Below are 25,299 nucleotides of genomic sequence, written 5' to 3'. Positions count from 1 at the left end.
GGGAGAATGATTTTCCAAATACAGAAAAAATATAAACATTGTGTAACACACACACAGATGCTCTATCCACAACTTGGTTTTTATAGTTCACAAACATGCCTTGGTGTAAGTGTGAGTGTTCAGTGACTCAATCCCTTTATAATCCCATTGTAAGCTTTATATTGATTCTGTTACTTGCATATAACAATAATAGCTTATACTTATGTACAGCCTTTCTGTGCTTTACATATTTTATCTCATTTCATTCTATCTGTCTAGACACTCACTATCCTCTCCCTTAAAAGAGGAAACTAAAGGGATCCCCGGATGGCTCAGCGGTTGAGCGTCTGCCTTTGGCTCAGGTCGTGACTCCAGGGTCCCAGGATCGAGTCCCACATCGGGCTCCCTGCATGGAGCCTGCTTCTCCCTCTGCCTGTGTCTCTCATGAATAAATAAATAAAATCTTAAAAAAAAAAAAAAAGAGGAAATTAAAACTTTGAGAAGTATCCTGCCTGAGGTTACACAGATAAAGTCAGGATTTGAACTCGAGACATGGGCTGTTTGGACCTAAAGTCCACTCCCACGTATTATTACTACTGATTATCACTGTCAGGGTGAAAAACCCAAATACTCTCATCTCCTCATTGACTCACAGGCCAACAGTAAGATGAGGGAAGGCCAGCCAGTCCTCAGCCTTGTCACCTGGAGCTAGAGCTGGAATGGCTCAAATCTCCAGGTCCTAAATACAGTGTATTAATAGAAAATTTGAGGTATATGAATGGCCAAGGATTGCCACTGTAAAGATAGTTTGTTACAGTTCCCAAGAGAATGGGATATGCCACATGTTGGGGGGCACCAGGGTCAGATGGGAAGCAGAGGAAGAGGAATGAGCTCGGGCAAGAGCCTTCACTTTTTTTTTTTCTTTTAAGAATTTTATTCACTTGACAGAGAGAAAGAGCCCAAGCAGGGGAAGTGGCAGTCAGAGGGAGAAGCTGACTCCCCACCAAGCAGGAAGCTGAATGCAGGGCTCCATCCCAGGACCCTGGGATCATGACCTGAGCCAAAGGCAGACGCTGAGCCAACTGAGCCACCCAGGCACCCTTTAATGTGGTTTCTATCAGAAGAAACAGGTGAGGCAGGGTGAACTGCCTTGGGATTGGCTCATTTGAATAATTCCAGCAGGCGCTGGGATATAGGAGCCGTGCCTAGTTGTCTGGTACCTGGCCCTGATGTGGGTTGGGCGGGTGGGGTGTAAGAGCCTGATAAAGGAGGCAGTTTGCAGTGTGGACTCTGAATTGGTTGGTTTGTATGTGAAAAGCACTCATGGGCAAGTCGTTTGCTATCTCTAGGAATTGGCTGACCCTAGGAGGTAGAGTCCCACTAGGGTCCGCACGACCCCAAAATGTCAAAACATTAGAATACAGAAGAGAAAAGGCATGGTTGATAGCCTCCAGCTGGAGGATATCTGGCTGCTCTAAGTTGGGGAAGGCATACAAATGTACCCACAAGCCAGACAGAAGTATCCAAAAGCTAATTCAGCTGTAAGCCACGGAGATGGGTACTAATGCTCTATGAGAGAAGCCCTGCATATATAGAGGAAAAACAAAACAAAAAACAAAAACGATGACAACTGCAAGATTAAATGCAACTATCCGGGCCTAGAGTATTTGGTTATCTTAAAAGACTTGTCACAAGTTAGTGTTTCACTAAGAAAACTTAGTGCCCATCAAGCCTTACAGGATATACTTGCAACTATTTCTCCTAAATCCAATTCATTAGTAAGCTATGCTCTGTACTCCAGTGTATATTGTTTTCTCTCCCTCCCTCCCTCCCTCCCTCTCTTCCACTCCTTGTCTCCCACAAACACATAGCAATAGTTTGTGTCAATGTGAGGTCAGCTATCAGACACCGCTCATCCGTCCCCCTTAACGCAGCCCGTATCGAGAGTCTGTGTTGAGTGGATCCAAGCTGACATGGCTGAGGTGGACCTTTTTATTTTTTCTCAAAAGCTACAGTGAGAAACACATAAGACAGATAAAGTTTGACCTGCCTCTTTGACCTCATAGATTCCTTAATACCAGAAGCAGTATTTTTAAGCCCAACGGTGCTGTCGACTCCAAGAAATGTTTTTCTCCTAGTCACGGTAAAATCAAAGACCACATTATCTCAAGTTGCAGCAAACACTTTATTCTCCTCATAAATGGCTCAAAACTGCTGGGAGCCGAAGCCTGAAAAAGTCCTATGGCAAGAAACGTGAATATTTTACAAAGAAAAGAAAGAAATTGCAAGAGGCGATGCCTCTGTTGCCTGTATTTCCGAGTATTTTCCTTTGGTGAAGTCCTCAACCAAACTTGAATAAATTAGACACAGTGCCGGTAGAAGTAAAAGAAGTAATCTGTAAAGAATATCCCAGCAAAATAAGGATCCGTGGAACAGTCAGCTAAATCCTGTGAGAACAGAAGAAAAAAAGAATGATTAATATAAGAATTAGCCAAATCAATTGATCAATTGATTGAACATCTATTTCTTTCTCCCTGGAAAGAAAAAGGCAGAAAAAAAAAAAAAAAAGCAAGCTTACCGGTGCAGCTACACGGAAATGGTACATGCTATCAAAGAATGGGGCTACGGGGAGGCTCCAAATGTGCTGATAGCCCTAAATAATGAATGACAGAGAGATCCATTTCATAACCACATTTTACACTCCATTGGAAAGAACATAGCCTGAGAAAGCATTTCCTTGACTCCCCCAGGAAAGGTATCTGGGGCAACAGCTTCTGAGCAGAGTTGCTAAAACAGTCTGCGGCCTCAGAAGGACACGCGGGAGATAGCGAGCCAAGCCCCGTGACGAGGATCAGCCAGCAAGGGGAGAGCACGTGCCTCATGGCATCCCTCTGTATGCAACAGAGGCTGAGCCACAACTCTAGACACACTTCTTCGGGACCAGGGGTTGGAAAACATTACCTGTGTCATCTCCTGGGAGACCACTTGGCGGCTCTGTGTCCCTCTGGCTCCCCTCTGACCATGGAAACATAGATTTCCAAGGGTGAACTTGCACTGGAAGACTATCAATGGCTCTGTTGTGCTTCAAGAGACAAAGGGCAGAAAGGGCAAAGGGAAAGCAGTTACCAGCACCACTGGCCTACACTTTGCTAAAAAGAGGTACGAATGGGACGGTAACTTGGAAACCCATTCAGTTTCACGTAGGCGTCTTATGCCGCAAGGCTCATGGATGCCAGCATCCCCGTTCCCACCTCCTTGTTCCAGCAAGGAACTCAGTCTCAGGACGTTACTGTTACAGACTCAGTGTTCGTGATCCCCTCCTCCGAAGTCATATGCTAAAATCCCAACCTCCGATGTGACGTGTTGGGAGCTAGGGCCTATGGGCAGTGCTTGACGCGGAGCTCTCTTGAGTGGGATAACCGCTCTTCTACCAAGGACCTCAGTGCTCTCTCGTTCCTGTGCCAGGTAGACACAGTGAGAAGATGGCCTTCTGTGACACGGGAAGCAGGCCCTCACCAGACACCAAATCTGCCAGTACCCCCGTGTGGAACTTCCCAACATCCAGAATGTTGGAAAGTAAACATCTGTGGAGGCGCTCAGTCTATGGTGTTTTGTTTTTGTTTCAGAGCCTGAACCGATCAAAACAACCTGAGGTAGCATATGACGGTCTCTAAGACAATCTCATGACTGAAATCATCCCGGCAGCGGAAGTTCCTATCACCGTAGATCTTAAAATCATTTTGGGGGCACCTGGGTGACTCAATCAGTTGAGTGTCCAACTCTTGGTTTGAGCTCAAGTCATGATCTCAGGGTTGTGAGATCAAGCCCCGCATCATTGGGCTCCTTGCTTAGCAAGCAGTCCGCTTGAGATTCTCTCTCTCCCTCTCCCTCTGCCCCTCCTCCTGCTTGTGCTCTCTCTCTAAATAAGTAGATCATATCTATTTTATAAATAAATATATAAAATCATTTTTGGAGATATCCCTCTTCTTTTCATGGGCAACTGAACTTGCATCTACCTGAAGTTTCCAGGATTTCAGATTCTACAAACCCCTGATCTGAGTACATCCTATTTGAAGCAGCAAGGTAAACAAACGGGAAGGGATTTGGGGGTGAGCCCCGTTAGAATTTACCTACCATCACGGCTCTCAGAATGGAAGGCCTGCCCGAAAGAATGATTCTCCTCTGGAGGGCAGCCCATTAATTATCATCAAGAGGATGAGATCCAATTGTCTTTGGAAATGATCCTTTTGCACAAGTGGGACAACTTACAATCTCAGTTGAGTATGTGTGTTATTTTTAAATCACCCATATTAGAAAAATGGTTCTTAAGCTAAAAAGCCTGATGTAGTGGCTCCTAATGGTCTTTTGCCATTTCAGGGAATACCCCATTTCAGCTTATTTCCCTCACCAAAGCTAGGAATGAATGAGGAAATGCCACTCCAGGATACTCAGGGATGCTAGAAGATAGTCTATTTGGCTCTTGCTCTGCATGAAGCATGATGAGTTCCGAGTCATGAAATACTCACTGCTTGAAACAAACCTTTCCGAGGCAAGCAGTTGGGTTGAGTGTCATTAACTCATCGTAGAAGCAAAGTCGATGAGAGGAGGAGTATGAAGCCTGAGTGAAACAGAGGAAGGGACAGAGCAGCAGAAACGGATGGGGGAGGAATGCCAGAGCGGGGAAGCAGAGGAGTGAGCGGAGGACAGAGGAAAAGGAGGGAGAGCAAGAAGCAAACCGGGAGAAGAGAGGAAAAGTGCAGGGGGAGAAAAAGAGAGACTACAATCAAGAGACACAAAATAAAACCCATCTATCACCCCAGTGAGTAGCTCACTGCATAATTTGAGTGAAGTGGGTCCAAGTCTTTTTTTTTTAATATTTTATTTATTTATTCATGATAGACAGAGAGAGAGAGAGAGAGAGGCAGAGACCCAGGCAGAGGGAGAAGCAGGCTCCATGCCGGGAACCCAATGTGGGACTCGATCCCTGGACTCCAGGATCGCGCCCTGGGCCAAAAGCAGGTGCCAAACCTCTGAGCCACCCAGGGATCCCCCCCTTTTTAAAAATATTTTATGGGTCCAAGTCTTAAAAGTACTGTAATCATTTTAAATATTTGGTAAGAATAGATTAAATTAGAGCTTTGCGATCTTGAGGGAAAGGTAGTCATAATAAAAGCTGCCATTTATGAAGCGCCTACTATGTGTCGGGAAGGGGCAATGTTCTTACATCTCTCATTTCATTGGGAAGACCAGAGAGTGACAGTTTAAAGGATGGGCCGAGCTTGAAACCCAGCTCTACGGCTTGCTAGCTGTGAGTTTTGGGACAAGTGTATTGGACCTCTCCAAACCTACTAAGTGTTCCCATCTGAAAAATATAAACTAGAAAAGAAAAACCAAACTCGGGGGGTTATTGTGAGGATTATACGATCCACTATTAAAGTGGAGAGTGTCTGGCATATGCTCTGTGCTCAGCAAATGGTAAGTATGGGTTTCACTATTAGCAAGTGATTTCCCACAGCAGCTCTACTTCTTATGGTATTAGTTCAAACTCATTTTATAGATTAAAAAGAGCTCAGAGAGGAGAAGTGGTTTCTCCAAAAGGTTATAAGATTAGTAAGTGGCAGAGACAAAATTTGAACCTTGGTCTGCCCAACTCCAAACTCTGACTCTGTGAACTCCCCTGGGGAGAGGGGGTGGTGTCTGCATTAGCACTGCTACCAGGAGCTCAGGAAAATGGGCAGGTTTCCCCCCCCCGCCCTAGGGGGTATGCTATTCCTCTTGCTCCCACCCCAATTCAAAGGGACACATTCAGAGGTATCCTGGAGCTGGTAAGCATCAAACCCAAGGTCACCCCCATCTCACAGGTGAATGTGAAGCCTAGAAGAAGCCTTTCCATCCCACGGAGGGAGGCTGGAAGACTCTGACCATCCTTTTGAAGACGCTTCCCTCAAGCTGGCCCACCTCCCACCCCAGCCAGCATCAGCCGATGGGGACTGCTAACTTCCCACCCTCTTAGTGACCAAACTGTGAGGTAAGGTCAGAGCCTTGCTATTCAAATAATGACAGAAGCAGAATTGTTCTCTGCAATTAGGCACTTACTTGATTTCCAGAGAGAATTTGACATTGGTAGGTGTGTGCTTATTAACAGGAATATTGTAACTGTAATTCCCAGGGCTAATTATGGAAAAAAAAATAAAACCACAAATCAAAATACATAGGAAAGGCTTCAAAAGGCTTTTGTTACTCATTACACACAAGCTGTGAAATATTCTATAACAAACACAGGAAAACAAATTTAGCACGTAGAATTCTGTGCTTTTCAGAGACGTACCTGTCAAATTTCAAAGGGATCTCTTGTAGGTGTTAATATATAAACTGTACCACAAAGATTTATGGTTTGTCAGAACACACAGGTGAAATGAGGGAAAGCCAAATCCCAGGCCAAATGCATACCACTGAGTGCACAGAAAACGACTCTGGTCCCCGTTAAGGAGACACAGATTTCAGGAGAAAATGAGGCAAAGGCCTCAAACCAGCATTTTCCCTCTGGAAAGGAAGACTGAAGATAATAAATACCAGCTCCTCTACCCTGAATCGCTCCCTCATAGGCAACATTAGCAGGAAATATCATGCACTTTCAGAACTTGAATCAACTAACATTTTGATAGTCCTAATTACCATTTTGTATTGGAGAGAACTGTAGCAGGGAAGTGCTTCTGCAGGCACTCCGCCCCCCACATCCCCCCAAAAAGGGAGCTACTGGGGCAAAGGGGGACTTCCTGGGATTCATACTGTAATGAAAACTCCAGCAGAAAAGCATATTGAATCTAACACAGATTCTTCGGACCTGGCCACACCTCGAATTCCATGGAGAAACAGCTTAAAACCAGATACATTGGGAGAAAAGTTAATCATTTTAGATTCTCTTGAAAAAATCCTAAAATGGGGACTCCTGGGTGGCTCAGTGGTTGAACCTCTACCTTGGGCTCAGGTTGTGATCCTACGGAGAGCCTGCTTCTCCCTCTGCCTATGTCTCTGCCTCTCTGTATCTCTCATGAATAAATATATAAAATTAAAAAAAAAAGAAAAAATTCCTAAAATGAGTTGTTAAAAATGAGAAAGCAGAAGTAAAAGAAATGGATCTGAATTGGGATCAGGAGAGCCTTGTTCTACTGGAAAAAGCTGAGATAAATGGAATTCACTTCCTACCAGTGCCCCCGCCCCGCCAGCGTCTGCATGCTTCACGGCAACGCAATTCAGTAGCCTCATCCCACAGGTGAGACATGGACACTCAGGGGGAATTAACACCTTGTCGAAGTTCTGGAATTGGAAACCAAATCATCCCACCCTTCTTCACCATGTCACCCTAGCACAGTAATTAACATTGGTCTCCCACTTGGTTAAATTCGCTGAAGGTCAGGTTCCTTCATGGCAGGATGGGATCAACAATCCCAACCTCACAGGGATTTGGGGAGAATCCAATGAGATAATGAATGTCAAAGCCATAAACAAATCATAAAGTACCACATAGTTAAAGCTCAGGGTCATCAGGTTGAAAAAAGAAATAAGGCTGAGAATCCCAAGGATTTGGGATACCAGTCCACGGTACAGGACCTTGCCTTTCACCTAGCAGTCACCCAGTAAATATTCATCGATGAAAGAAAAATAGGTCCCCACTCTTACTGCCTTCAACTTGCATTTTGGGCCAGCTAGCTGAGGCTACTTGTAGGCTATGCTTCTAAATGCACCATGACCGGATGGCTCACCATGGACATGGCGGTTGCTGATAACTTTTGCAATATCTGGATGTTTTTTCTCCTGCCTGGAAAAGCCACGATAAGCTTTGTTACTTAGCAATTAAGATAATGATATTCCTCGTTATTAAAATGTATAAACGTCAGCTCATTCATTACGTGGAGCCATCAGTAACAACGTCTTTCTTGTCTATAAAATTAACCGACAGCCCCTGTGCTCATGGAATGTGTCCTTGGAGAGTCCCCCTAAGTTTTTTGCTTTGGACGTCCCCATTAAAAACGAGAGACTGGCATCACTGGAGCCATGGTTTATTGACATTCGCTAATACCAACCATTTTATGATTCCCTCGTCTACCATGTAACAAATGTGTTTTCACTTACGGAGCAGTGTATGCACGCATTGACTTTTACCATGTAGTTTTGGCTTTCATTCCAGTCTCAGAAACCCAGAGCCCTGAGTAAATCCCAGAAACAATCAGGGTAGGATGGGGAGGCTTACCCACCTGCACTGGAGGCCTCCACCACAATACCGATGATCTATTACTTGCTGGATCTCCACAATCTGAATAGAACTAATGGTTGTATCAATCTCTGAATTGAGAAGAAATAGAGAAAAGAAAGTAAACCCTTCTGCAGAGGAAAAGGGTATCGTGCTCCAGCAAAACTCCAAATTACTGAATATGAAATGAGAGTTTCCTAGATTAATGGGTTCCATTTGCATTCAAATGGAAAAAAGAAGGGGAAGGGAGGGAAGAAGGCTTTTGTTGTTGTAGCTAGAGTAAATTTTAGGAAAACTCTTAAAAATCCAGTTTCTGATAATAGATAACATCTGATAACAAACAAAAGAATTTCTTTTGGAAGTCCTACTAGATTGACATTTATTGAAAAGGGAGGGTGCAATGTGAAATGCAATCTGGCCAAGAAAGAAAGCTTTTAAAAAAACCTCAGAAAACAGAAAATGAACTAAAAGTACCATCAGAATAGGAGAAGAAGGCAGGAAATTCAAATAAATAATTAAAATCCATGCGGATCAACCTCCACTTGTCTGGTGGTGAGTGACCACCTCTCACGCCTGACATTGGCTAGAGAGTGTCCCTGGGGAAGGCTGACGCAGCTGGTTGCTCTACGAAGAGCTGGTTGCTCTACGAAGCCAAAGGAGGGTCACTTAAATGTGAATTTACAGTCACTCCCCCAGTCAGGGCTGGTTAGCGCATCTCCTGCCAGGAAGGACAAGGTTCTGTCTTCTGAAGAGGGAAAATGTCTGTCAATCTTAAAGGCTTGGTGGGTCAGGATGAGAAGATACCCAGTAGACGCCCCTTTGTCTCTTCAGTTCGATGTTTCCCCACCCTTTCTCTCTCCCACCTTTCACCCATCCAATCCCTACCCCACTCCTTGCAGATCTAGTATGTTCTCACCCTCCTCCAAGAAGCCAGCTGTTTGGGGCTACCTTGTGTTCTTCAAACTCGTTGAAGCTCCAACCCCTCAGAATTTGGAAATAGGGCCTTTCAAGAGGCAATTAGGTTAAAATGAAGCTGTTACACTGGGCCCTAATCCAATCTGACTGGTGTCCCTGCCTGGAAGAAGAGGTTCCCGGGGGAAGGTCTTGGAAGGACGCAGCACCGAGGTGGCCATCGGTGAGTCCAGGAGGGAGGCCTCAGAAGGAACCAGGCCTGCCAACACCCTGATTGTGGACTTCTGGCCTCCAAAACTGTGAGAAGATAAATGTTGTTGCTTGAGTTGCCTGTCTGTGGTACCTTGTTACGGCGGCCAGGTCGGATCCGTGCGGCCCACGGCCCGCTCCTTCTTGATGCCACAGCTTTACCCTTGGGCCATTTGCGGGGTGATCAGCTAGTGACCTATCTGTCGCCCCATCAAAAGCATGTCATCTCTGTTTTGTCACTTAACTTGTGTGCATTTTTGTCCTTTCTTGACAGCTCCAGAATAGGGAGCCTCTATTAAAATTCTCTGATTCCTGAGTAACTCCTGGTAAAATGTGATCTGCACAGGAAAAAAGAGCTCAAAGCTCAAGGTAGGGACCCCGCTGCAGCTGAGAAGAGTCAGGTCACTGGTTAGGGGCCAGAGCTGGCTTGTGGGGAGGGAAGTCCGGGAGTGGTTTTGCCCCTGTCATAGCCGAAAAGGCATTTTAGAAAAGCAGTTTTGGAAAAAAAAAAAAAAAAAAGGCAGTTTTGGAAGGGTAACTATTCAGATGATTGTTGTTAAGGCTTTGGGGGTGGGGGAGACCATATTCTTAGAGTAAATGGCGAACGCAATTATTTCGTGGGCTGCTAAACAAGTCTTTAAAAAGAATTTTAATGGTTTTGCAGTCACTTTTTTTAATTTGCCGATTTTTTCCCCAAGTACGCATACTGTTTATCATCTTCCTCCATTTGGATTACATAATATGTTTATATTTCTCAACATAGTTTGAGGCAAAACATAAAGCCAGGAACCTCAGTTAACAAGAGACATAGGTTAACACAGTGTGTGCTCCTTTCATAGGAAGAAAAGGGAGGCAAGATCAGAAACAAGTTCCTACTCAAGCTTCTATGTGCAATTTCCGGATAGAAAGCACACACAAGGGTGCACGCTACTTTGGCACCATCACTCCTAAGTAGATCTGCCCTGGTTAGTACTTCTCACACGAGGCACACAGGCTTGTTTACCTGTGCACAAAACTGACTGTGAGCTTCTAGAAGCCCGCGTGCACATTTGTGCACGGCCATGGCCCCAGACAAGGCAATGCTGGGCTTTCTGCAAGTGCTCAGCAAATATTTGGGGGAGGATGGAAGGAAGAGAGGCCAATCATATACCCTCTAGAAAACTGTTTCCTCTTGCACGCTCGAAGGGGAAATTGTCAGGGGATGGGTGCTGAGGGATGCTGGGGGGGGGGGGGCGGGGGAGGGTACACATGGAAACCGGAGCTCCTTCACCCTCGAGGCAAAGGGGAGTGAGGCAGGCTTTGAAGGAGAGGCAGGTTTCCTGAGCATCTTGATCTTTTTCATTAAAAAGAAATGGGTCTTGACCCATGAGGATTTTCTAGAAGATTGAATATATATTTCCCTTTAGATAGAAATATATGTGCTGTCTAAAAGGCCTCGAGATTTCCTGGATGCCAGCTATTCCAATAAGCACCTGTCAAGCACAGGTCCCCTGCTAGGAGTGTCGCTTATGACTGCTTCGACAGAAGGCTGTGAATTTATAGGGCAAATGAGGCACAAAAAGAAGCGGAAACCAGAACTTCTCCATCCTATCTGTTTCCATCCCTTATCTTTTTTGCTACTTTCCCACTGAATTCGCAGGCACAGGGCTCATTATCAATTTTAGCAACAGAACTACAGAGTTGCCTCACTTCCACGGAAGCATGTTTTCGGGTTCCTGGAGACACAGAATCCTACGATAGGATTTAGTATCTGATGGGATAACGGTATTTTTAAAAACAGTAATAAAAAGGTAAAGTTGAGGAGACATAATCCTGAGGATTAGAGTTATGAAAGTGGCTTTTCAAAAGCAGGATTGGAAATACATTTTAAGTCTCCTATAAAAACATCTCCAATTTGTCCCTTCTCTGAGGCAAGACTAGGCAATGCTGAAAGGCTGGTTATTGGAAAACCATAAATTCTCCTGTAGTCAAGCAGGGGTGGCTCTCATTTTACAAATGCCTTTCAGTAATATTCACTGTAAACTTAATATACACCCTCAGCGGTTTTTACTGTGATGTTGGAGATATATTTTGCAATCAGCGGAAAAGATCTCCCAATAAACTAAATTAGAAACTTCTGGAGAGGAGAGATTTAAGATGGTGTCCAACCAAAGCATATCCTGTTGTGGTAGACTGTGTATATAGCCTTACTCATAAAATTGGGCGGTGTGGCTGAGTTCCAAGCATCTTGGATACCTTTTTCTTTCCCGATTGAACCAGACTCATGCCAAGAAAAAGTCAATGAGCCCAACCAATTGATGACTGTGTCCTTGTACACGGGGAACCAGTTTCTTTCAGCCATTTGCTCTTCTCAGAGTTCTGATCTTCCAGACAAAATAAGCACAAATTTCCACGCCTTTTAGTTTCCTGAGATTTTTAAAAAATCTTTACCAAAATTCTTAACATCTGTAGAATTCCTTAGATTTTTCCCCCCTCACAAGCTCTTCGCTTCTTATATCTAACTCCGTCTGTTTACATCTTTATTGGTTGCATAGATTAAAATCTAATCCATCACACTCAGTTGGCTCCTCAGAACAGAAGCTCAATATTCCAAAACACCCACTCTCCACCTCTTACCCAAACCTTTTATATTAAGTGAGGAGAGGGGATAAACCTTCTGAAAGGCGTTTTACACAATCAGCTTGGGCCCAAAAGAAGAATGATGGCTTGTGCTCAGCATAGCATAAAAATACTCATTTCCCTTCTCTATTTTACTCGTGGTCTTTCTCCTTAGGGAAGGAGCCAATAAGTGTGTTCTGGGGCTTGGTAAAGTGCTAGATAGCACTCTTCATCCTAGAGAGTTCTTTCAACTTGGTTTCTTTCTTAACTCTTGAATTTTTTTTTATTTATTATTCTTTAATTTTTAATTAGTCGTCGCTGCCTCAGAAACGTCTGGTTGAAAGAACTTGCCTGGCTTTCTCCACTTTCAGCTTTAGGAATCCCAGTGTCCTATAGGACAAAGGGAAGGAGGGACTAGCAGCAGAAGAGAAGAGGCTTTCTTTACACCCCAGAAATACCCCACATCAGGGATAGCTCAATGGCTCTAAGACAAACTTGGGGTAGGGAGAGGCGAAGGGGCTTTCTAGAACCATAGTGTGAATACCTTCTGCTTCCTCTAGAGCATGTGCACACCATGTCCAAATAAATGGCGGCATGATGGTAGATGGGTAGGAACCCAGGACAGGAAGACAGGGGACTCAGCTTCCAGTTCCAACCTCTCTAGTAACTTACTGCAGAACCTTAAGCAGAGTCCCCGGCCTCCACTTTATCAGCTGGAAAATAGAGGTTTTCCTGACCTGGGGATACCTTGGAACCCCAAGTGATTGCACAAAGTGTTCAGTGGTGTCCGTGGACTTGTAACAACTCTCCCACAGGTTTGTACTGTTCTTCAAATGTTGCTGTAGGATTAACAAAAATAACTTGACTAAAAGCTTACCTGAGTTTAGAGTAACATTCTCCCTCTAGGTATTTTCTCAGTCAAATAATTGTAAAAGAATAACAAATTAATAGTAGCTTCCAGGGGTCAATAAGTTAGGGTGCCACTGGTATGTTGCTCTCTGACATTCTATGAGACTCTAAATCCCCCAAAGTTTGTGAGTTTCCAGAAGATGAGAGTGAAGAGAACATTTAAATCCTTTCCATCTTTCTTCATCTAAAAGAGGGAAGAGGAACAACTTTCCCCAGATCTTGGGGAGCCTGGTAAGGCTGGATTTAAATTTCCCCATTAGCCAGAGAAGCTGATAATTGCGTCTAGGAGGACACAGCCAGGTGCTATGGAGAATCCCTTCCTTCTCTAGAAGTCTCGTCAGTGCCTCCCATACTGAGAGGCTGGCACCCCACGTCCCAGAGAAGACAGCAATAAACCTTCCCTCGATGTAAAGAGCTGGGTGCTATAGGAATGAGTTCGCTCAAGGGTCAAGAACGTTTTTGGAAATGAAGATTGGATCAGTCCATAACCTCTTCCTGTATAGGATCCACTGTTACACATCCTCATAGGTGAGATGGTCTCTTCTGAGGAATGCTCTCCGAAAAGGCCACCAAGTACACCCAAGGTGGACTCCCAAGGCAAGAAAAAGGTTTACCAGCCACAGGGATCCATGTGCTTTCATACAAGACGAAGGCCTGGGGGGATTTCTGTAACAGTGCTGGACTTTTCCATATTTGAGACTACTGAGAATTTGATGGCTGAAACAGATTCCTTTCTTCACATTGAAGCTTTATCTCTGTCCTGTGCTGATGCACCTGTTCCCAAGTTCAATCAAAAGTTGCTTTCATGAGAAAAACAGTGCAAGCGTCGCCTCCTACAGGGGCAGGGAACAATTCTCTATGCCTCACCCCTCGTTAGAAAGAATGGAGATGCCTATCTTTTAGGCTTGTGAGGCTCGAATAGTTTATTCACGGAGGTTTACGTAGGTCACTTACGGCAGTGCCTCTGTATGCGGTAATGGCTCCTTACGTGATGATGACGACGGTGATGATGACGATTTGTAAAAGTTATTTATTCACCTCTAGGGTATGGAACAATATCAAAAGGAAAAGGAAATCACATTGCTGCCCCCCAAACTTCAACCACTGACCGTACTTTCCATGTCCGTCACTTGGACTGCTCAAAATATTCTGGTTCTTCTAGGCACATGTTAGGTCTGCACTTTATCAACTCATTCTAAGTCGGATGTGACCAATGTCACCTGCTTTGGCCGATAAAGTGTAAGCAGAAGGACATGTGGTACGCCTCAGTGGCAGCTTTGAGAGACGTGTTCTTATCACTGTTACAGAGATTGTAGAAATACGTATTGAGATGGAGTCTCCATTAGTTGGGTTCTAAATGACACCATGAGCGAGAGCCCTCTTTTGATCCACATTTGACATACAGAGTCAGAAATAAATTTTGGCCACAGTGAGCTGCTGTAATTGGGGAGTTATTGTTGCCACGGCATCTGAATACAGAAGCCACCCTAACCTGTGTGTATTGCTATTATTGTCATCATTAGTCTATACGCTTGTGTGTGTGCAGAGGTTCCCCCCAAACAACAATGAGTTAGGATACATTTGGATGTGTTATATATGTTTTTACAGAGATAACTATACTTTTAGCCCTTGATCAAGTCTCCATAATTTTTTTTAACATGAGAAATCTGTTACTTAAAAAATTCTGTGTGTGTGTGTGTGTGTGTGTGTTTCTCCCCAGGAGGAAGAAGCAGATATTCTGAAAGTGGTTGTGATTTTCACTGACTCGCAGCTTACCCTGAACTCATTAGAGTTCTAAAGCCTTTTGCATTTTGCCCTACTTGGTTTGGGCAGGAAGCCCAGATACGACATCATTTTATAAGTTCTAACTGAGCCAGAAAATCTACGCAACCCACCCAGGATTACTTGACATGTTCTACTATGACTGTCTTTGTTGGCCATGGACAAATGAGCCCTTTCCCCTTGCATCAACCACAATTTCATCCCCGGGCAGGGAACTCACGATTACAGAGACGGCAAGCTTGCACACTTGTGTTGGGGAGGATCTTGCCACCCCAAGTAGAACCACTGTCTGGAACCATGAACAGATTATGCAAGTAAATATTTGCAAAGAAAAACACCTCGGGTGCAGAGTCCCCACAGTCGCTTCTCTTTGAACATCCTTTACCTGCCCACGGCCCCCGATGGGCGTCCTCCTCCCGGGACCGCCTCCGCACGGGACTTGAGGGGACTCTTCTCTTTCCCCAGATGGGGCAGCAGTAAGTCTCCCGACAGGGCAGGACCTCACAGAAAGTGATTTCTGGGACTTGGAGGGAGGCCTGTGTGGTCGCCAGGGCTGGAGGAGGTGCTGCAGAGCGTTGGGCGGAGGGGGAGGGAGACGACAAGGTTAACCTGAAAGGCTGGTTCTTCTGTTGACAATTCCCCTGAACCAGGCTGGGTTTGGGGGTGAGGAATGTGAAAGTCCTACCTGAGGGGGAGGCTGTGGGCGGCGGGGCCGGCTCCCGAGAGCTGGTGCTGTTGCTGAGGGAAGAGAGCAAACCGATTAACGAGGGAGGCCTTCAAGAGTCCTTCTCCCCCAAGGAAAAGCAGCCCAACACTCTCACCTCAGAGGGAGGTTTGGGGCACGTCGGTTTTGATCTTTTAAGCTGAGTATGTAAAGGGAGACTATCGTCAGGGCGCTGTTTAAAAAAGGAAACAGAAGACAACATGAGAAGGAAGCCTTAGGTGACAGATTTGAGCTCACATGCGTTCCCCCCCTACAGCCGGCGGCCACAGGTCCCCCCTGACGGGCCACAGGGCCACTGGGGCACCACGGAGCCGCCGGCCTGGGGCGAGCAAGCCCTCGGCGTCCCGGGGCCCAGAGGCCCTGGCTCCTCAGCTCTGGTGGACGTTTCCAGAGAGCAGCCCCCTGGGCCTGGGCCGCTGCCGCGGGGAGGCGAGGGGAGGAGGCCCTGGGGCCCTGGGGGGGCCTCCTCTGGGCCCCTCTGACCTGGCCGGCCGCCTGCCTTTTCAGGCCGCAACAGCAGGCCGGGGAGAGGAGGCCACCGTGACCGTAGGGGGGGCTGCGCCCTTTCCCTTGACCAGCAGGTCGCAGACACGCAAGCAGCAGGTTTGCCCAAAGGCTCTGGGCTTTGGGAGGCCGCACCCCACAGCGCTGCGCCCCCAGACGTTCCCTGGAGCAGGGGCGCCCTGACAGTGGGCCGCAGGGTGGCCCGACCCCACGTCCGGCCAGCCTGGCTTCACACCCACGGCCCCAGGCGTGGCTCCCCACCCCATCGTGCCTTCCAAGGGCCTGGGGTGACTATCAAATAGACGCCAGGGAACGTGTGGCACTTCTGAATTCCACCCACGAAGAAGAAAGTCTGCAGAGAGTTCTCGGCCGGTTGCAGTGCTCCCCGTCCAGGCGCAGTGCTGCTGAGCCCCAGAGATGCCGTCACACGGACCCCACCTGCCGCCTGCTGCCACCCGGGCTCCCGGGCCCCCCACCCTGCCCCCCGTTCCCTCAGGTGCTCGCTCTAAGTCGTCTCCGGCATTCACGTCCACGCACGACCCCCAGAACTTCCAGAACCATGCAGGAAGGGGACATCGGCTCCTCTCCTCGGGGGCAAATTCTGCTTCTGGCCCCGAGAGACCTCTTGGCAGGTGCTCGAATCCCAGTGCAGGGCAGCTCACTGGGGAGACGGAGGAGAAAGCTGCGGGTCCCCAGGGCCTCGCACCCCAGGGGGCAGGCGGGGCAGAGACCCACGAGCCTCCAGAGCCAGGAAGCCGGCGGCCAGCAGCCATGAGCACCCTGGCCCCATCCCTCACTGGGCCCTGAGAGCAAGCATCTCCCTCGAGACCAGGCCCAGCAGCCCTTTCCCACACTTGCAAAGCATTTTTGGGAGAGAGAGAGACAAACAGCCATCTGGCCAGGCCAACAGGCTACGGACAGGGAGACCCAGAGGACCCAGGCCCCCGGAGCCCCAGGAAGGCCCTGCCCCCCAGGGAGGCCTGGCTCCCCTCGCCCCACAGACGCGGACGGGGGCAAGTGCCCGCTGCTTGCACAGCAAACCCTCCGTCCTGACTGTGTCTGCGGGCCTCAGCTGCTTAGCACATCCGGCTGCAGTTTCAATATACCGTATACCCTGGGGTTCTCTCGTAGGCCCTTTGCTGGGAAGTCTTTACTGAGGAATCTAGAAGAATCCTAACAATCAAGCGTGTCCAGGGGAGCACAGATTGCACCAGACTGCCTGCCCTCTTACTCCTTTCCCCCAAATGGACGGGAAAGAGAACAAACAATTTGAGACAATTATTTAAAACACTGAAAAAAAAGATACACACACACACACACACACACACACACACACACACACACACAAGGCCCAGTAAGCTACTAAAAAATATCAGTTGATTGAAAAAAAAAAATCATCCTTCATGCCACATTTAGGTACAGAAAGCCCATGCTTTTTTCGTTAGAATATGAGTTTATAAAGGGCCTCCTGGAGCGCCCAGGTGGCTGAGTCGGTAAGCACCTGCCTCTGGCTCAGGTCAGGATCCTGAGGCCCCACATCAGGTCCCCTGCTCAGTGAGGAGACTGCTTCTCTGCCACCATCCCCCTCACCGATAATAAATAAAGTCTTAAAAAAGAAAGCAGGGGGTTCGCTTATCTCTAAGCTAAATCCAAGGTCAATGTCAGTTAAAGGCCCCTTGTTGGGGTCAGTCCTTAGTCCATACATGAGAAAAGGAAAATGGGAAGGAAAAAAGAGCTTGAGATAGCAGAACACTGAAGCTTTTCTTACCAAAATGCCATCACAGCGATGAGAGTTATAACCAAGGTCTGGAAAACCCAGTTAGGACACAGCCGTTTTTTTCCTGAAAAACAAACCTGTAAAAAAAAGATGGTGTTGGGAGGTGAGGTGAGCCAGCAGTGCTCACTGCGGGGAGGATCCCAGCAGGGCTGCTCGGGGTGCTGTCTTCAACCTCCTCCTCCCTCCCGCCCGGCCCCCGAAAACCAAGTTCTCCCAAAGCCCGGCTCTCCCTTTCCTGACTCTCCAGGCTACAGTCACTGGTCCTTTCCCCCGGCTTCCTGCAGGACAAGCGTCCGTGCCCTTCCTCCCGCGCTCATCTTAGTTTTATTTAGTTTCACGAGAGCAGAGGGCCTACAGACGGGATACCGCCGGAACCCACATGTCCATCGCCTTTACTGCGACACCTCTGAATATCACAAGGTCTTTGAGACGTGATGGAATAAATGATGGAATAAATCCCAGTGGGAGAATTTCAGGCATCATGACAAACCATGGGAAAGACTTTCGTTGTGTGAAATCCTAAGTACTCTTTAAATCATTTTGAAGAACAGTTCTGGGCCTGTGTCTTCTTGATCCTTATGCCCAGTCAACAAATATTCATTAAGCACTGCTATGTTTAACACTACGGGGAACCTAAAAATAAGTAAGGTACGGAATGAATGAGGCCAACCTCTAGGACCGGTGCATATGGGCAAAGAACCTGCATGTGAGGAACGGGCCCGGAACCAGGGAATAGACTGCCGGGTAACCGGTGATGAATCTCGCTGAAAGGATAGGATTGGTTTGCTGCCCACCTTAACAAGGGTGCCCCTGAGGTGGGAGGTTTTCTACTAATACAACAGGGGGAGTCTTATGTTTGCTTCCCCCTGTGGGATACAGGATAGGATCATGCTTTTGGTTGGAAGCGAATTGGAGGATGACGGTAGTTGAGAAATAGTTTAAAATCAGTCTTTATTTGAATTTCTTGGGCTGGTTCTCTGAATAAGTAAAATGTCCTTCAGTGTTATATTGGGGCTCAGGGTGGGATTAGGCATGTAGGTTTTTAGCAAATATGCAAACCCTTAGGGCGCCGGAAGCCACTCTGGATACTAAGAAGTGAATGGTCCACACCATCCTGACATTGCACTGGAAGCGTTCAGAGGACGGCCTCATAATGTGCTGTACAGAGGAGGGACTCAATGAATTTGTTGAATCGACTGGAATTAAATAGCATTAGTCTCAGGATAAGAGCTTCCCCCTCCAATCTATTCCCCACAGCTGCTGGATTATTTTAAATCTCCATGCTTTTGTTTCAAATCCTTTGACCTAGTATGGGGAAATGATCCAAAACCTGGAGTTAGGCTTGAGTCAGGTCCTAAATAAGTCATCTAAATGCCATTAGTCCTCATTTCCCTCATCAATAAAGTAGGAATGATAAAATAATACCCGTCAACAGAGTTATTGGATGGGTCCAACTAATAGCGCAATGGTTCTCAAATTCAGGCCCACATGAGAATTACTGTGGAATTTATTGGAATTTCTAGCAAATTCTGCTTGAAGGCCTGAAGACCTTCCCACCCCACCCCAACCACCAACATACAGCAGGGATCACCCACCTATCTCTTGAAGGGAGAGAAAGAGAAGGAAGGAAGAGGAACACTAGATTGGATGAGCACTACTCAGGAGATCTCAATCTTCTTCCAGGACAAGTGCCACCACAGGCGGCTGTGTGGAAGTTGAGGCAAGGCCCGGCCAGGTTTCTTACCATCTGGTAAGGCCCACAGCCAGCAGTTTGCTCACTGATGCGCCCACCCAACCCAAGAGTAGCACACTCTGCTCACACACATATGTTTCAGTGACCCAAGGATAACGGAGGGGCTGGTGTCATGGAAGGGAAAGTAAACTTCAGAGAAATAGCCAAGACCTCCTGCAGAGACAGCACAGGGGAAAACATCCACATTAACAAGCCCCCCGAAGCCTCTGATAACAGGCCAGAGTATAAGAACCACTCAAGTCATGGGTTTGAAAATGCTAATAAGAGTGAACACCTGGGGCGCCTGGGTGGCTCAGTTGCTTAAACATCTGAGTCTTGATCTCGGCTCAAGGGTCAATCTCAAGGTTGTGAGTTGAAGCCCCACACTGGGCTTAATGCTAAGCATGGAGCCTACTTAGTAATAATAATATTAAAAAAAGAGAGAACATGTACAAAACACTTACTATGTGCCTTACTCTCTTCTGAGTGCTCGCTATATACTAATTTGTTTAGCCTCGTGATAATCCTTGACAACCCTGTGAGGCAGGTACTGTCATCATCCCCGATTTATGGAGAAGGGAAATAATGAAGGCTAAGTTCCTTACCCAGGATCACACAGCTAGTAAGTCAGCCAGGAATGAAACCAAAAAAACCATTTGGCTCCAGAATCCCCGCTCCTAACCACCGCGCTATGTTGCCGCCCTCTCTCTGTGAGACAAGAGAACACTCTACAACTTAGTATTGTTACTATTCCAAAGGGTTTTCATGCTCATAAGGGAACTGTTTCACAGGTGGTCCAGGATATCTGAGCCCTATCTATCCATTCGGTCCTCTCTTCTACTCTCCTCCCTAACCTCATCCTTCAATGAAGCCAGTGCCAGCCCCCGGCTCTTCGCTTGTGCCCTTCCCTCTGGAACCCCTCCTCTACCTACCCAGAGCTCACTCCTCCCAGAAGGCCCAGCCCCCTACCGTTCCTGCAGCACTCTGAGCCTTTGCAATATTCACCACATCTAGATACAACTGTTCTTTAGGTTGTCCTCTGATCTCCTGATCTTCCTGGGCTACCTAGAAATGCCTTCGAAGGCGGCATGTCTTATTCACCTTTGTCTGCCCCCCACAAGCTTATGACAGTGACTCTAAGTGGTCTCTGAGGTTGAATGGGTGCTCTTTAGTACTTAATATAAATCCTCTACGGTCTACAGCCCAATCCCCTTCCCCACCCACATACCCAAGACACTGAACCACTTAGGGAAGAGTATCAGACGGGGCTTTCCATTCATGCATTCGTTTCACAAGTATTTCTTGAGTACCTACTATATGCCAGTCCCTGGCGATGCAGAGTGAGGAAGGCAGACAATGGGGCCTGTTCTCGTGAACCACACATTGTAGTTAATATTCTGAGATAACTGCAAAATAAAGGGATTCTCTGGGTGCCAGGTGAGAGCTACAGAGGTTGCACATGATCAAATTGCAGCAATCAGGCCGCCGTGGACGTGGGTACCATTCCCTCCTTCCCATTGCAAATTGGTGAGTACAAAGGGTACCCTTCCTACAAAATATTTTTAATAGTTTGTGCTTATTGAGCAGACTGCTGTGTGCTGGGCACTGTGGATAAGGGCTTCATCTTATTTAATCCTGTAAATAATCTGTGCAAGGCAGATACCATTTTTATCTTTATTTCTCAATGTAATTAAGCAACTTGCCCGAAGACACTTCTACATATATATTTACTCATGGGTTTATGTTTATTGGCACACCAAGTAGCTTGTCAGCAACATAACATTTCAGCGGTTGTTAGTAGAATATTAAACTCTTTCTGAATCCTTTTAGAATAGGTCAAGGCAGTATAACATGAGTAGAGATAAATATGGCAATGGCTCAAACACCAGGTCAGCCCATAACAAGACATAGATTAAGGTCAAGAAAGTCTTCTCCTGGAAAGTACCGCCTGTGGAATACTGGTGGCTCACGGGGAACAAGCGGAGTCTCACAGCTGTCTGTCTGAATTGCAGCTGGAAAGGGAATATTGCCGCTTCTCCCCCACTGACATTTCTCTGCATTGGAGAGGGTGTTGTACTTCAATAAATGATTAACCCTCACTTTTTACTATAAATGTTACCCAGTTTGAGGATGAAAGTTCTCTTTATTCATTAATAAAACCATCACACTTTAACCCCTGCAAGAAAGTGAATGCCTATTTCCCCATTTGCACAAACAGTACTAAATATCAAAGGGAAAAGAGGGATTTGGGGATTAAAATAAATCTCTCTGGGATCTTCAGAAGCCACAGATAAGGAATTAGATTGGGTTAAGGCATCAGATCTTGCAGCCAAGGGCCATATGCATGCGGTGGTTCATGAATTTCACTTGGGGGGGGGGCGCACAGTATAAACTGGCAAGATAGTATTTCTGAAATGAATTCTGTTCTGTACTCACTCCTCTAAACATCTTTTTGAAAAAATAGTGTCTATTAAAGGGGTGGTATAACTAAAGTGTTGGGATGCCTGGCTGGCTCAGTCGGTTAAGTGTCTGCCTTCAGCTCAGGTCATGATCTCAGGGTCCAGGGATCAAGCCCTACATTGGACTCCCCAGGGAGTCTGCTTCTCCCTCTACCTGCTGCTCATGCTCTGTCTCTCTCTCTCTCTCTCTCTCAAATAAATAAAAATAAAATAAAATACCTAAAGTGCATAAGGATAAACTAGGGAATCTATTACAAATAAATGAAAAGCATTCTTGATCAATTTCTCTAAAGACTTTTTTTTTTTTCTTCTTCTTCTTCTTCTTCTTCTTCTTCTTCTTCTTCTTCTTCTTTCTTTTTTTTTTTTTTTTGGTAGAAAAAACATCATCACTGTTCAATACAAATTTAAGTCTTTTTACCTTGTTGGTTTTTTGGGGGACAGCCCTTCTCCGAGAGGAGGCACTAACCGCTCTGCTAAATTTGCTAAAAAAAAAAAGAGTGAGAGAATGTTAATTACTATTCAAATGCCTCTCCAGGAGTCATAAGACAAAGGCCCAGGCTGCCACTAACACAGCAGTCTGACTTTTTTCTGTAATACAGTGGTAATTTTAAAAAGGAAAAGTCAAGGCAATTGAGCATTCCTTTTGTGGAAAACATCCTTAGTAAGCATAAATGAATGCATTAAACCTTGCATTTATTTTTTTCTCATAATTAGACCCCAGGAAATATGCATTTACCTCCTTAAGTAAAGAAAAAAACTAGAAGTCTTTTCCCTGAGAACCAAACATGATTTTCTAAATTTAGAAAGGGCCACTTCTCCTCCTTAAAGGAGAAGTCATCCTTTGCTAAAACGTAACATTTCCTAAAACACCTTGCTCTTAAACAGATACTTCATGTTTTGTTTCCTTTTTTAAAGCAGCAACAGAAAAAAAAAAAAAAGAAAGAAAGAAAATTATCACAGAAGGCAGTGGCGTTCCAAAACATTCTATAAAGAGAATAGGAGAGTAATTACATCATCAGAGAGTAATGGTTGTTGCTGGATCAGAAAGACCACGTTCTAGGGTCCAGTTCTGGAAAGGCTCCACTCCCCCCTTCCTCCTGACCCAACACGACTCGCATGGCCCTTCGGGATGTACCTGATTGAGCTTGCTTCGCTGGCTGATGACTTGCAACTATTGAGTCGCTTTAGCCTGGCCAGCTTTCTGTTCCATATTTCTAACTCTTCTATCCTTTCTTCAAGGTTGTTGGTTAGTTTGCAGAGCTGCTTCACTGCACCCACATTTTCCATAAAGATCTGGTCCTAGAAATGAAAACAGTACACAGGGCATAAACCTACAGTGTGAGACCACCGGGGACCTGTCCACAGTCCATTCAAAGTCAGGTGAAACAACCACTTCAAAGGATTATACACATGTTACAACCTCAAGTTCATTCAAGATAAAACTGGAGAGGTTTGCAACTTAAAATGATCTTGCTAAACTGCTGGCTGTGTAGTAAAACTGCTTATGTTCAATTTGCAATAAAATGGAAATATGTCCTTGTAATCCAAGAGAGAGAATGGAGCTGAAGGACATTGTCAGGTTTGGAATCTGAAGATTTATTTGGTATGGCCATTATACTATATTTAAAACTCATAAAAGGAAAATCAAAAAAAAAAAAAAAAAGAAAATCAGATCAGGCTTCTGAATGTTGATTTGTGTGTACATCACGAAATCCTTGTAAGAAATGGTTCTAGTTCTTCTTGGTAAGATGTGCTTGCTCAGGTGAAGGGGAAAGGAATGAAGACCTGGGCTTTTCTCTGAAGTCTGCCCCTTACTAGATGTGAGACTGTATGAAACAAAACAACCTCTCTGAGCTTCAGTATCTTCATCTATAAACAAGAAAATAATTCTTGAGATGTTAATTTCTTTAAAAAAAAAGATTTTATTTCTTTATTTGATAGAGAGAGAGTGAGAGAACATGAGCAGGGGGAAAGGGCAGAGGGAGGAGCAGACTCCCTGCTGAGCAGGGAGCCCAACGTGGGACTTGATCCCAGGACCCTGGGGTCATGACCTGAGCCCAAGGCAGACTTAACAAACTGAGCTTAACCAAATTAGCCACCCAGGCACCCCTGAGGTGTTAATTCCTGCTTTAACATCCCATGAACTATCAATTTCTATTTTAGCCTAACTCCCAAACAGAATTGAAAACAGCACCACTTAACTCTGTCTGTTCAGAGAAGGTCACTGACACACCAGAAAGAGCAAGAAAGGGAAACCACCACAGCCAGAGTGTGCCAGCCATCCCTTCTCCCACCCACGCACTTCAGTTGTCATAGAAACATGTGTGTCTCACTCAGCCATAACAAAAACACTGGAAAGCTCTCATCAACTCACATCCTGATCCCTGTGACCTCCTCTCCTCGCCCCCTCTCTGTTTACAAGTTCTGAATGCCACAGAATTCTTTGGGGCTCATAGAGTCCAGTCCACTGTTGTAAAATGATGAGCTCAAGGCCAAAAGTGAAAGATTGTTTTATAGTTGGGGGATCAGACTTGGAGCTGTGTGTCCTTGAGATTCTCATGATGCAAACTGAAGCTTTATGGGTTTCAAACACTGTAAAGCAACCACACAGAAAGGAATCAAAAGCTGAACATTATAAACTTAAGGCTTAGTTTATGAAGTTTAAAGACATGCACACTGGTATGAAACACACCAGTAAAGGTAAATATATAGTCAATTTCAAAATACTCTACTACTGTAATATGATGGTATGTAAATCCTTTAACACTAGTATAAAAGTTCAAAGACAAAAGTACTAAAAATAACTATAGTTATAATAATTAGTTAATGGTACATACATAAGAAGAGGTATATTATGACATCAAAAACATAAAACATGGAGATGTAAGTAAAAGGGTAGAGTTTTTGTATATGATCAAAATTCAGTTGTTATCAGACTAAAATAAGCTATATCTGTACGATAGTTTATGTAAGCCTCAAAACTTTGTGTAACACAAAGCAATAAACCTATGAAAGATAAAGAGAAGGGAGTCAAAGCATACCACTACAGAAAAATCAGTTCATAAAGGAACACAGCACAGGAGGGAGAAAAGAACAGGGAAACAGCCCAAAAACAATTAATAAGATGGCATTAGTAAGTCCTTACCTATCAATAATTACTATAAATATAAATGGATTAAATTCTCCAACCAAAAGACAGAGAGAGAGTGAATGAATTAAAATTTTTTTTTTTTGCTATATGTTGCTTCCTATAAGAGATGCACACCAGCTTTAAGGACACACACAGGCTTAAGGAATGGAAAAAGATACTCCATGCAAATAGAAACGAAAAGAGAGCAGGGGTTGCTATACTTATATCAGATATGCTTATGTCAGATAAAATAGAATTTAAGTCAAAAACTGTAACAAGAGGGGCACCTGGGT

The 25,299-nt window shown here is 45.4% G+C and overlaps 1 protein-coding gene across 1 annotated transcript in view; it reads right to left on the bottom strand.

Moving 5' to 3' along the window:
• Window positions 1-2,146: 2,146 nt before the first annotated feature.
• MYRFL (myelin regulatory factor like) overlaps window positions 2,147-25,299 on the bottom strand; it is an 83,406-nt gene continuing 60,253 nt past the window's right edge. Inside the window, exons 12-22 of the mRNA XM_077913241.1 lie at window positions 23,012-23,175; window positions 22,295-22,358; window positions 17,677-17,762; window positions 15,502-15,576; window positions 15,366-15,418; window positions 15,066-15,245; window positions 8,235-8,322; window positions 6,076-6,150; window positions 2,941-3,061; window positions 2,558-2,632; window positions 2,147-2,426 (exon numbers count right to left, since the gene is read on the bottom strand). Of these exons, the coding sequence (XP_077769367.1) occupies window positions 2,340-2,426; window positions 2,558-2,632; window positions 2,941-3,061; window positions 6,076-6,150; window positions 8,235-8,322; window positions 15,066-15,245; window positions 15,366-15,418; window positions 15,502-15,576; window positions 17,677-17,762; window positions 22,295-22,358; window positions 23,012-23,175 (1,068 nt within the window). The 3' untranslated portion in view covers window positions 2,147-2,339. The remainder of the gene's footprint in view (window positions 2,427-2,557; window positions 2,633-2,940; window positions 3,062-6,075; window positions 6,151-8,234; window positions 8,323-15,065; window positions 15,246-15,365; window positions 15,419-15,501; window positions 15,577-17,676; window positions 17,763-22,294; window positions 22,359-23,011; window positions 23,176-25,299) is intronic.

The sequence above is a fragment of the Canis aureus genome, chromosome 11 (assembly GCF_053574225.1).
Source record: "Canis aureus isolate CA01 chromosome 11, VMU_Caureus_v.1.0, whole genome shotgun sequence".
NCBI lineage: Eukaryota > Metazoa > Chordata > Mammalia > Carnivora > Canidae > Canis > Canis aureus.
This window is presented reverse-complemented; position numbering and strand designations above follow the sequence as displayed.